The 12563-nt window shown below is 40.4% G+C and overlaps 1 protein-coding gene across 2 annotated transcripts in view; it reads left to right on the top strand.

Moving 5' to 3' along the window:
• The window catches only part of CEPT1 (choline/ethanolamine phosphotransferase 1), a 52839-nt gene extending 43258 nt beyond the window's left edge, over nt 1-9581 (top strand). The window contains exons 5-9 of one of the 2 annotated variants that reach the window (XM_019546364.1): nt 1818-1902; nt 5898-6029; nt 7015-7173; nt 7475-7600; nt 8646-9581. In XM_019546364.1, the coding sequence (XP_019401909.1) occupies nt 1818-1902; nt 5898-6029; nt 7015-7173; nt 7475-7600; nt 8646-8765 (622 nt within the window). In that variant the 3' untranslated portion in view covers nt 8766-9581. The remainder of the gene's footprint in view (nt 1-1817; nt 1903-5897; nt 6030-7014; nt 7174-7474; nt 7601-8645) is intronic. The other variant, XM_019546365.1, reaches the window with a different exon arrangement.
• The last annotated feature ends 2982 nt before the right edge of the window (nt 9582-12563 follow it).

Here is a 12563-nt window from a genome sequence, read left to right as displayed (position 1 = left end):
CACAAATATGTGCTGCTGCTATTTTTCTCCAGGGATGCGCATGTTCCCTTTCATGGGGATGTACTCTTAGGTGCTAAAATGCTAAAACATTAATCTTTGCCATAAACAAACTTTAGAAACCTATTAACCCTTGGTGCTCCCCCTTGACCATTGTTTTAATACAATATCTATTCTTTCCACTAGCCAGTTTCTAAAAGCAACTTTCTGAATATCATCTAGCCATCAACTGACTCCCAGGCTATGAGAGGGTAAAGCCTCTGTGGCCCTGGTGGGGAACTGAGGCAGGCTGGAGGGGGTTGCTGCACTTCTGAAGGCTTTATGGGGGCAAGTGTGGATGGGACAGGGTAGGTGGCAGACAGGTTTGAGGTACAGGCAGTTCTTGGGGGAGGTGTCAGGGTGCAGGCTGAGACAGGAGCTCCGTTGTGATTTGGGGGGTTGCTAGGTAGTGACAAGGGTCTTCCCTGGCCTAGTGTCCTGCTGGCTGGTTTTGGTTCCCTTGGGAGAGACTGTATTTTGAGCTATTATGCAATCACCTCTATATAACTACTCAAAAAACATAAATCGGAACAAAAATATTTTTTAAATAAAATATTTTATAATAGATATTTGGTTTTTATCATGTTATTTTTGTTAAAATGTCAACAATCATTGTTAAAACGTGTTTAAAATTATATCCTCACCATTAATTTTGTGTGCAGCCCTCAACAGCTCACCAAAACTTGTAAAGTGGCCCTCCAGTCGAAATTATGGCCCACCCCTAGGCTGGGACTTACCTTGCAGCACACCTGCCAAAAAGATTGGCCCCCCACTGAATTAGGTGATCCTCAGCAGACCCAGGCAGAGATTCTAGAGAGCATGGAGGAGTGGCACATAGTTGTCTAAAATGAAATGGGTTCAAGCCCACATGTACAGATTTCATATTTTAAGCAACCTCGTAAATACGAAGTCTGTTCTTGACTGATGCAAATATAACTGACACCAGTGGAGTATGCCCACAACATATATTGCAAGTATTTATAAGGATTTGCGTAGACATAAATTATTCTCTTATGAGACAATATATTCAAATTCATATTGTATACCGTAAAGTCCCAGTATGCTTTCTAAATCTTTTACTCTTTCTGTAATCCTAGTCTCTGATATTGATTTCTGTGGCACTGTGTTTTTCTACCTTGCTAGCACTAAGACTCAGGATCTTTAAAATAAATTATCAACTTTCTTCACTGCAGCCTTTTCTATAATACTTTCTTTCCTGCATCGGATGACACTGGGTATACTGAAAACAGAAATAGTTTTCTGTTCTTTTTGGAGCCTTCTGTAATATAGTCCATTTCTTCATTTTACGTTTGCACAAAATTTCTTTGGGTTTATGTTGCTTATGTACATTAGCTGCAAGGTTAGTATTTTCCAAATAATACAATTTTGGAAGAGGGCAGAGGAAGGAGTATGACAGGGCAAAAACATTTTCCTTCAGCATACTAAAGTCATTTTTTGGTGGCAAGGTTAGACCTTCATATTTAATAAATTAATTAAAATATTTTGATTTGAAATAAGCATACGAGTTCCAACCATTCATTTATATAAGATGTATTTTTATTGCTCTCTAAAATTAATCCCAAAATTAGTGTTGTGTGCATCTTTTACTTTAAAAAACCTAAATATTTTTGCTTACTAAAGTATTGGTGCCATTTCAATTTATTTCCTAGTCTTTTAAAATCTGTATATTGTGCATGATAGAGAGAGCTGCTTAGCTTGCAAATAATTGACTAGAATTGCTTCGAGTAATTCTGCTTTTTTGGCTTTTTGTACCTAATCAGAATTGATGTGACTGAAGTGCAAATCTTCATAATAATCATGCATTTACTGGCAGTGATCGGAGGACCACCTTTTTGGCAATCTATGGTAATTTTGTTCATGTTGTATATCATTTAATTTATATTTTGACTATTCCACTTCTTGTCTTTGTATCGTCTGGTTTACATCTGGAAAAGCAGTGCATTTACAATACCACCAGTCTTCATTTGTGAGGAAAAGATGTCATGTTTTCATCCCAAATGAAGATGTGGTCTTGAAGAGCTTGAATGACTTTGATATCTGACAAATGGCAATGATAGTGCATTCTGGGTTTGTTATATTAAAACCAGGTATTCTTCTGCATGCTCTACCACCAAGCAGAAAGATACCAAAACCGTTTTCAAATTTAAGTTTACCTTTAGGAATGACCTGTCCAGCCATGAAAACCAGCTGTGCTTGGGTAAACTCTTATAGCAGCAGTGTGAAACAATTTAGGTCAATTAGATTTGGAGGAGAAGAAATATTTGGAGGGGAGAATGTAATGGCTGATCATTACAAAGTGTGGGGGGGAGGGGAAGGGGTTAACTCTTGTGGAAGTTAGTTTAAGATTTTCTTTAATGATTGCAACTCCAGTCCTGCATGCTGGTCTTCATGGTTGGACCAAGGTATTCATACAGATCCCAGTTGACTTTAATGAAGGTTACCATACATTTACGGTTCTGTCCATCTGGATCAATTTGCTGGATTGAAGTTCTAAGGATTTCAGCAACTCAGTTTTGTATCAGCACCAGCTGGTAACCTCCTGGAGCACTGCTGCAATATCCACTCAGAGATATGTGTGCTATATCATGATTTTCTACCATTATCTTCTAAAGTATCATTTCCCAAAATATTTTATGTCCAACTATTGAATTGGCCTGTCCGTGCTTAATTTATGATGTCTGAATTCATTGCCTAAGGTGGGCTGCTAAAAGTCAGTTTAGTTTGATGACAAAATTAAAGCTGTTTAGTGAAAAAATACAGTGAATTAATAAGTGGACATTGACATCAATGATGCTACAAACAAAAGATCCAGAATAGGAGCCTGTCTCAACCAAGGCTTTGTCAGGGTATATCTGCATTCAGAGTTTATAGGCAAATTCCACTAAGTGGCCGATGAAGGCCATAAAGTAAATGCCACCTAAAAGGTGTGATTGATCTCTTTTGGACAGAACTATTTCTCAGAGATCCCAGCTGCCTCTTTAATGTTCTCCCTCTTTCCTTGCATCTCCAGATTCATGGAGTATGAGATCATGACAACATAGAGTAAGATCCCTTTTCCTTCCAAGTAGTTGTCCGCATAACATTCTCACATGGAGGTGGGCTCAGCCCCTGGCTCCAGCTCGAGATTATTTTTACTTTGGCAGTGCTGCCTTGTGTAATCCAGCCCTGCTCCTTGAACCCTTCCCCTCTCTCTGCATTTACGGGGCAAAGGGGTGGAATGCATGTCCTGCCCTCCATCCCTCTCAACCACCTGGCTCTGGCAGTTTTGTTGTTGGATTCCTTTTGCAGCCTGCACTTTGCCTACTTACCTGTTTCATGCTATTTTTTCTATGCCTTTCTGTTCCCTTTGTTTTATCTTTTCTCCCTCTTGAAAGAGAGGGTTGCTTTTGTTGTTCTCTTTCTTGGAAGAGAAGAGGTGCTTTGGGATACTTTCTTCTCTCCCCTCCCCATATTTAAGGGTCTTTTTATTTTGCTCCATGAGGTTCTGCCATTTTGAATCCTCTTGTTTACCTTTCTTTCCCCTGACCCTTTCTTCTTTTGATGAAGAATTTTATGAGACATCCACATTTTTCCTTGGCCTCTTTTCCAATGAAATGCTTATCCTTAAGTAACCAGGCTTCAAAATTGCATCTCTTGCAAGGGGTTGATTCCTGTTTCAGATTTGTATTCCTGTTGCCCCCCTTGACTAGGAGAAAGGCATGTTCCTGACAAACATGGCATTTGTAAATCAAAGAAGAAACAAAAGTTGAAAATCTTCATGTTCCCGGTAGACAAGTCGTTGGGTTCCATGTCCGACCCGTGTGTGAGGGTCTCCATGTGGTACCACCTCTTCAGGGCATCTTTCTCGGGTGCTGTGCTACTTGGCACCATTGCATTGTTCTAGTCTGATACTGTGGAAGCTCTTAGGACAAGGGCTAAAGACAAATTGCTGTCCTCCCAGACCTCTCACAGCCATGACCTCACCCTCCATGCTGGTAAAAGGTGAAATCAGATCTCTGAAGGCAGTACAGCTCATTCTAATTTTGAGATCTCCAGGTATTTTAGGATCTACAGGGAAATCATAAAATCTCAGGCCTGTCTGCCTCTGCCTCATTCCTTAGCTCTAACGGATGCTATCCCAAATGAGTCTGGTGAGAAGGTTCACAGAACAGCATGCTGATTCCCTAAATCCATAGTCTGCTGAAGCCAGGATGATCACCCTGTAAGAGACCCAGCATTATAAAAGACACAAGAAGTCATCTTCAAAGTCAGTGCTGTTCATTCTCTAAGCAGCTCAGCACCACGGTTCAAGTCCTACACCTTGTACATGCCTGTATCATCCAGCACCTTTGGCATTGGTACTGCCAATTAGTCACCCACATGTCCTCGGGAAGCACTGTCCAGTCTTTCTCTGCAGGGTCCTTTGGCATCACACTTCAACGTGGCTTCCTCATGTCCTTACTCTCACTAAAAGTGAGGTAAAATCCTATTCTTATTTTACTTCTTAAGGTGCTTGTCTTCTCACTTCGAAGAAGTTGTCCTTCTCTGGAGAGTGGGAGCCAGTACCCTCCTGGTGCCTTCCAACCCTAGCCTCAGGACTTGTCTTCCTTTCTAGGGCCAGCATGACTGTACCGGAGGAGCTACAGCCATCGACTGAGTTCCCACCTACACAGGATACTTCTTTCCAGCTTTCATCTCGCTCTCTGGCTTGTCCTGTTGTCTCCCTGTAAGGAACCAAGGGAGTTTTTGTTTTTCTCTGACACTGTGCCTCAACCTGTCCCTTCTACTGATGAATTCTAAGTATGTCTGGAGAGCTCTTCAGGGGCATGGCTAAAGACCTTCATTTGTCCCCGAAGGAAACTGTAGAGGGCTTGTGACAATATTTTTGTCAGCCACATGGGGACCATAAATCATTTCCAGACACTGGGCTTCATGGTAAATCAAGCATTTTTTAATCTCGGTAGTTTTACGCATCTGTGTCTTCTACTGTTGTTGCTGTGCATTGTTTTCCAAATTAGTGGTGAATTACAGGTCCTTTTTACAATGTTCACAAAGCCTATTGCTGTTTCAGCTCCATCCTCTCTGATGCCAGCAAGCGGGTGGGGGAGTTTGGCAGATGCCAGCTGTTTTTCCTCTCAACACTTGCTCCAGTAATGTAATTCCATCCACACTGTATTGAGCTTTCCTTAGCCTCATCCCTCCTTCCATCATGACTTCTCTGCTTAAAGTAGTATGTTATTACAATGGGAAGGAGAAATGCTAGTTTTCCTCCCCCCCAACTATCCTACAGCTATGTCTCACGAACATCTCAAGTCTCCCCTCCTGTCTTATTTTTACAGGTAACCTTTGAGACTTACTACTGTGTCCTGTTTCATTATTGCTGGTCTGTCCTCTGTGGTGGGGTCCAGTTTGTATGGGTCTTCCTCTTGTAAGCTGCGCTGGCACTATGTTTTCTCTCTGCACATGGGATTAGGCTTGTGAGCGTTCTCACCCTCTGGCCAGTTTAACTCCCTGGCTCAGGAAGGATCACCCAAGATTTTCTTTTCTACTAGACACTGGTTTGAGAGGCTGCTAGGTAAGTTTTCAGCTTTCCAAAGTTAGAAGCCACATGTTCTTTTTGTCCCTCCCCGTGTGACAGCTCTCAAGTGATTATAATCAATCAATCAAGGAATTTTGCTAATGGGGCATGTGGAAAAATATGTTCTTCCCAAACCTTAAAATTTTAACCAATGCTTACTAATTTATGAGGGAGAGGGAGACCATGTGGGGATTTGGAAAAGTGGATTGTTTCAGTTTATATATGTAAGCAAAGCTTTAAATTAGTAGTACACCTTTTAACCTCTTTTCTCTCTACTTTTAAGATTCCAGTTGTGAATATTCAGACGAAAATAATCCCAGCTCTTTGTACTGTAGCAGGAACCATATTCTCCTGTACAAACTACTTTGGTGTGATCTTCACAGGTGGCGTTGGTAAAAATGGATCAACTATAGCAGTGAGTGCTTTATTGTGTTTTTATGAATGTGTTGGTGTGGTTTTTTTGAAGTGTGCTATAGTTCTCATGTCTGTTTATTGAAAAACTGACAGGCTTTCATGTTATTTAGCTTAATGTCTTTTCTTTGTGAAATGTTAGCCTGGATTGGAAACAAAGGATGAGTCTTATCAAATCTAAAATATTGAACTTTGGAACTGAGTGTGTACTTGAAAAGGATGCTTGCATAATAAGTGCAACCACCTGTGGTTTGTATATATGTTACTGCCATCCAGAATGTCTTAGTGTCAGAAATCCATGAATTTCCCAAACTAATCTCCTTTGTTGTAACCAAAATAAAACTGATTGGTGTGCTGACACACCTTTGGGGTTTTAATCTTCTGACAAGAATATGAACATGCTGGTGTTCCAGAAGAGATCAGCATCAGGCACTTCTTGACAGGCTGCTTTTTTTAATGCATTTTTATGGTGGTACTTTTCTGTGAACCTCTTAAGGGTGTGCTGCATTTGTTCCTGTGCCAGTTGGGAGTTAAACAAATTACATAATAGAAATTAGTTTTGCTTTGGAGTATTTTCTCATAAAGCAAAAACTAAACACCAGTGTGGGTCTCCTGTCAATTTAAGAACAGAATAATCTCCTGCCATATAGACAAGCGTGAGAAAATAAAGGCTGCTGCAGGTTTTGCAGTCTGAAGTGGTTTTTAATTTTCCCCTCCGCTATGTGCTTGTCTTGGCTTCTGGTTTTTTGTGGGTGAAACAGCATGTGGTTCCATCATGCAGCATACAGCCTCCAGTGCCTGTACGTTGAAGGCACCAACCACATTTTCAAATGACACCATAATCGCATTTAATTTCTGCCAGCAAGTGAGTTCAAACAGGAACAGTTTTATGTACTATGCGTTGCTACTTCCACTCACACACATGCATTTATTTTTATGCGGTATGCAGTTTCTGTTAAACTACTCCTTTACTCTCTGTCTCCCTGTAGGGAACAAGTGTCCTTTCACCCTTCCTTCATATTGGATCAGTGATCGCATTAGCTGCAATGATCTACAAGAAATCTGCTGTGCAGCTCTTTGAAAAGCATCCCTGCCTGTATATACTTATGTTTGGTTTTGTATCTGCTAAAATAACTAATAAATTGGTGGTAAGTTTCTAAGAGTCATTGATTTTTTTTTGTCTTACATTAGCACAGCCACAGACTATCTTTACCATTTTGCAAACATTTACCTTCCCCAATTACTCTGCCTTAATTAACCTTACACTTTTGTGCACTAAAGTGTTTCACGATAGTTTCTTTGTCCCCTACGAGACTGAAATGGTTTTCACTACCACCAGTGCATACTCTCCTTGAGAACTTTACATAGCTTATTGTTGTATTGGTGTTAATTCATTGAAAACACTGAGTCAGGTTGTTTTTCTTTAACACTGCTTTCTTCTTTTTATAGGTTGCACATATGACCAAAAGTGAAATGCATCTGCATGACACAGCATTCATAGGTCCAGCACTTTTGTTCCTGGACCAGTATTTTAACAGCTTTATTGATGAGTATATTGTACTTTGGGTTGCCCTGGTAAGTATATTGCCATATTTTCTGTTGCTCAGTGACTAATTAAAGCATGTGTGCTCTTTCATGCATATTGTTTGCATCAGTTGGACACAGATCACTTGAATAGAAAAAGGTTGGCTGCACATATTCTTGCTCAAACCAGTTTAAAATGGGACTTGTGCTACCTTAGTTTAAATGTGGTTTGGTTGGTGTTATGCCTTCTGTACTGGTTTTAAGCAGGGTTTTAGAGCTACATTGAATATGCTATATTCTAAGTTTAAAACACATAGAAGAAAAATATGCTAAGAGATTTGTTGCAAGGGAGTGAATTTTACATGCTGGGGTCCACTGCTATTACACTCAAACTTTAGGTAACAGGTGGAAGTCCTGAAAATCTTGCATGCTAAGAGCACAGTTGATCCCAGGCCGTGCTTACAGAAGTAAGCTTAAACAGCACTGTCCTTCCTGATCAGAGCATTGAAAACTAATCAAATTAAGTTAAAATCAGTCTGCCACTTTCTGGATACACTTCCAAAAGAACACAGTGCAGGTGCAGTACGTAGGTATGCCCTTCCCTCTATTTGGGAATCACAGTAAAGTCACTTAAAATGTGTATTTTAACTAAGAGCTCAGCATATGAAAAAGGTATCGTGTACATAAATTGCACTGCTGAAAATTGACAGTTTCCATTACAATGCAACACTCAAGCTTATTTTAAAACAGCATTGTGTAAATGTCCCAAAATCAGATCACAATTCTGCTCTTTAAATAGCTGCTATCCAGAACTAATGGGACATTTTACAAAATCTTTATTCAGTTACTACTACTTCATTCCATTCGGGAAAAGTAGATTTAATTCCAGGCACAAGGCTGGCATAAGTCTGGTATTTTTAGAAACTTATAAGAATAAACATTTTGTAGAGGAAAACAAAAATAAAGTTTTAAGTAGGAGAGGGAGACTTGGCAGGACTCTTGATGCATCTAGATATTCTGTATAATCCTGGAGGATAGAGGAAATGTGGTGCGTTTGTGTACTGTATAGATCTGACACGTCATTTTCCCTTGGCAGATATTTTCCCTCTTTGATTTGCTCCGATACTGTGTCAGCGTGTGCAATCAGATCGCTTCCCATCTGCACATCTATGTATTCAGAATCAAGGCCTCTTCTACACATTCTAATCACCATTAGTGACCGTGCTGTCACCAGGATGAGAAATAAGAAACAGTTGTTTTCTTTGAGAGAGAATATGAACATATTTAGGAGACTAAGGCAAAAGGAGCAGATGAGAACAAATTAATTTATAATAATCAATGTTGTATAACTTTTCTTTGTTACTGGTATCACTCCTTAACTAGTCTCTGCCTATGAGAGGGTGAATTCCAAGTACACTCCAGTCAAATATACATGTAGTCAACTCTACTGGTTCAGTTCCCAGGAAAGCATGCAGGGAGTAATGCTTTGTCTTTGTAATTACCTTGAATACAGAATAAACTATCTATGGTGAATGAATACCCAGCAACTGAAATTTCTAATGTAGTATATTTACAAGCTGCAATACAATTTGCTTTATAATTTTAATATTTCATCATCTCTTAGTGAAATACTTGTTTAGTGTCCATTTGAAAGTTCTTTACTAAAAAGCTGAGCTTGTAAAACAGAGATATCCCACTAGCTTGCACAGCTGAAATAGTGGTAGAGACTTTGAGTCCAGATTGATATAGTTCGTTTGCTAACATATTACTGAGGAAAGCATTTTGTTGCTTAAGAACAGTATATTTTGGTAGGGTCCTGTAAGTGGGTGGAGGCAAATATCAGCATGCAACATAGTGCGGTATCTTTGTCAATTAATTTTATTTTTTTAATAAATATTATCTAAAAAAAAGACTTATTCTCCATTTTCTTCAATGGAAGGACTTGACAAGCAAATTTTATTGTTCCTTTTTTATGTATGAAACTTAAGCAAAATTTTCTTTTTGCTCTTTAATAAAAAAGAAAACTCTAAGAGCTACAGTAGTCTTTATATGTGTCTGCCCCGTCACATTTGACTGAAGTATTTAAACAGAGAGCAGGTTTTTTTTATAATGCTTCTCTTATCTATAGCACTTGTCGTAAGTTTATCAAAGATCTTTCTTTGCTTAATTAAAAAGCCTTGCAGCTGAACTCCCAAAGTATTTTGTACCCATTTTACATGTGGTAAAAAGTCAGGCACAAAGGGCATTTTTACACGTGCTTTGAGGGTGGGGGAGGCACTTTCATTAGAACCGCTCTGAATAAAGCACCACAGCATCTCGTATATCAGCATCCCCACACTTCAGAATGGCGGTGGGGACACTTGAACTAAAGGTCAGTTCGCCATTTTGAACTGCAGGGATATGGATACGCGAGATGCGGGGCTGACAGGAACACAGTAATGACTATGCTCCAGCAGACTCGATTAATCGAGTTGGCTCCGACACGCTGCAATTACAACGTGTTGGAACAGCCAGGATGTCTACAGGCACCCAAAGAACCTAACGGCTGGAACCAGCAAAGAACTTAAGCACCTAAAAGTTACATGCTGCCATGCCTTACTTAAGTGCTTGGTGCCCAAAGTGGAATTCAAAATCTTGAGTGAAGCACCTTGATCTTGTGCACAGTGTAGAAAGAGAGCTCCCTCAGCTGGACTCTGAAGCCCCAAGTACACTGCGCAGGAATCTGTCTAGAGCTAGTCAGTAGGAAACACAGCGGATAAAGGTATGTCTAAAATCCAGCCCCGCGCTGAGAGTTAGATACTTCACTCAAGACTGCTAGAAAGTGCCTGTTTCCATTTGCAGTCCACAGCCTGGAACCATCTCCTAGGTGCTTAGCTTGTTCTTTGAAAGAATTGGGCAGAGCTCACTTTTTTTCTCTTTAAATATGGCTGAAGGAAGACCTAGTGCCCACCATTTTTTAACAGTGTAATGTACTTGTTCTTAAACTTTGGTCCTCAGGCCATCCTAAAAGGTGCCTGGATCAGACTGGTACCACACCCCCTTTTCAATTAGCAGTTCAATTAAGGACAGCTGGTGAAGTTTGGGAACCATTTATCCATTGGCTACATGTATTGCCTAGGAAGTGGGATAGCTAGATTCAATTCACTCTTCAGTGTGAGCGGGGTTCAAGCTTGCATCTAATCTCCCAAGAGTCCTTGAGCCACCCAGCTTTCTGCTGTTGTGGGTGAGAATACTAGCCATCCCTCATGTTGAATTCTTTGCTGCACAGTCATATAGCTTCAAGATCTGCTGAATCAATGAAAATGTCCCAAGAGGGATCGGACTGTATAGCCAGTGGTTGGTTCACTTACCTGAGTGAGAGGAGCTCTAGGTTCTGGTCCCTGCTCCAGAGGCAGCAGAAATGGCCCTGGAAGCAGAGGTCATAACCTAGCACTTCCCCAGCTTGGGTGACTGCTCTAACAGCAAGGCCTCTAGCCCAATTAATTATGAATTGCTTTCTGTCTGGTAGTCCAGCTTCAGCACCCCAACTAATCAAGTGTCTGGTAGTTGTGGACATCTCATGACATGGAAATACCAAGCTGAAGAATTTGAACATGATCATTCCAGTTGTAAAACATGCTAAGCTCTAGGCATTATAAACAGTGCACTGCTGCTTTGCTTTAATAAAAAAAAATCAAGTGCACTATTTTGTTTTAGGAGGATTCTGAGGCTCTGCATTTTGCAGGTATGCTGGGCATGCCTAGTAGATGGAGCCACTGAAGGACTTGGGCAAGAAATGCCTAGGTTCTGAATCCTGATTGGAGTTAGGCATGAAGCTCCCCAGCCTCACCAAGGCTGGGGCTGTTTTACCATGGTGCAGAAGTGAAGCTAGATGCCTAGGAAATTTTCCAAAAAAAAAAGTATTTTTAATGGAGTTTAGGCACCTTCACCATGAAATGCCAGAATGAGAGGGCTTTCAGGACCAGTTTTGGACTGAGTTGCCTCAAATTACATCCTTTTTGAATCTATCCCTTAATAGCTTCCCAGTAGTTTTGATGGGGTCAGTAATAGTCTGGATTTTTCAATTCTATACTTTAACTGGGCCTCACTGAGATACTAGAAGCTACACAGTCTATCAAGTTGAACAGGCAAAATCATAGTGCCAAATATTTCTCCTAAAATGCCATTACATCTTTTGCCATATGATCATTTTGTTACTGGTTATATGATAGTCTAAGGGTATATGTGCTGACGCAGAGTTCTAGGGCAGGCCCAGAATTGAACCTGTTGTAATCAGTATTAATTGAACTTTTTGTGAGCACATAAGCTAATTGCAACAGGAATGTATTCTGCCTTTTAACTTTTAAAATAAAAATGCAAAACTTAGGCCAGGCACAGCTGTATTAGCCTGTAAAATGAGCTCATCAATCATAGATGTGCCAATTCATATGGTCAGCTGCTTACTGGCTACAGTCCTGATGTGTTAAAATTCCTTTTGCCTTGGGAATATGCTGTTCTACAGAACTCCTGTTGCAAGCCAAGGGAACTTCTATGGGACCAGAGGAATTGTATGTTTCTAAAGGCTTGATTCCTGGTTTCTATGCAACTTGTGTAGCCTTTCACACTAGTGTGACAAGATGCAGAATGCCACCAAATGGCTCAACAGAGCACAAGGCAGGAAACCCAAGTCCCCACCAATCTGCAATGGAGCTAAGAGCTAGTTATTCCTCCTACTATTGTTGCCTGTCTGATCCCAGAGGATACAAGTCATGTGGAGAATGCAGTAATGTTCCATGAGTGAGGCCTGGAAAGGAGCAGGACCAGCACTCACTTTGGAAATGCATCTAAATTGAAGGCAGCTCATGCTCAGGGAATGTTATAAGATGATGCATTTTACCCCAAGCCTTTCATTTAGCATACTAGGAAGATTTTTTTAATCTCTGTCCTGATAACACTTTACCCATCCCAGGTGGTAGCGTGTGGAATGTTTGCTCCCTGCTCTTTAGAAATGTTTCTCCTGTAATCTGTGCCATGT

Source organism: Crocodylus porosus, unplaced genomic scaffold, assembly GCF_001723895.1.
Source record: "Crocodylus porosus isolate Cpor-Errol unplaced genomic scaffold, CroPor_comp1, whole genome shotgun sequence".
NCBI classification, from domain to species: domain Eukaryota; kingdom Metazoa; phylum Chordata; order Crocodylia; family Crocodylidae; genus Crocodylus; species Crocodylus porosus.
Note: the sequence above shows the minus strand (reverse complement) of the source record. Positions and strands in the feature narration are given on the sequence as shown.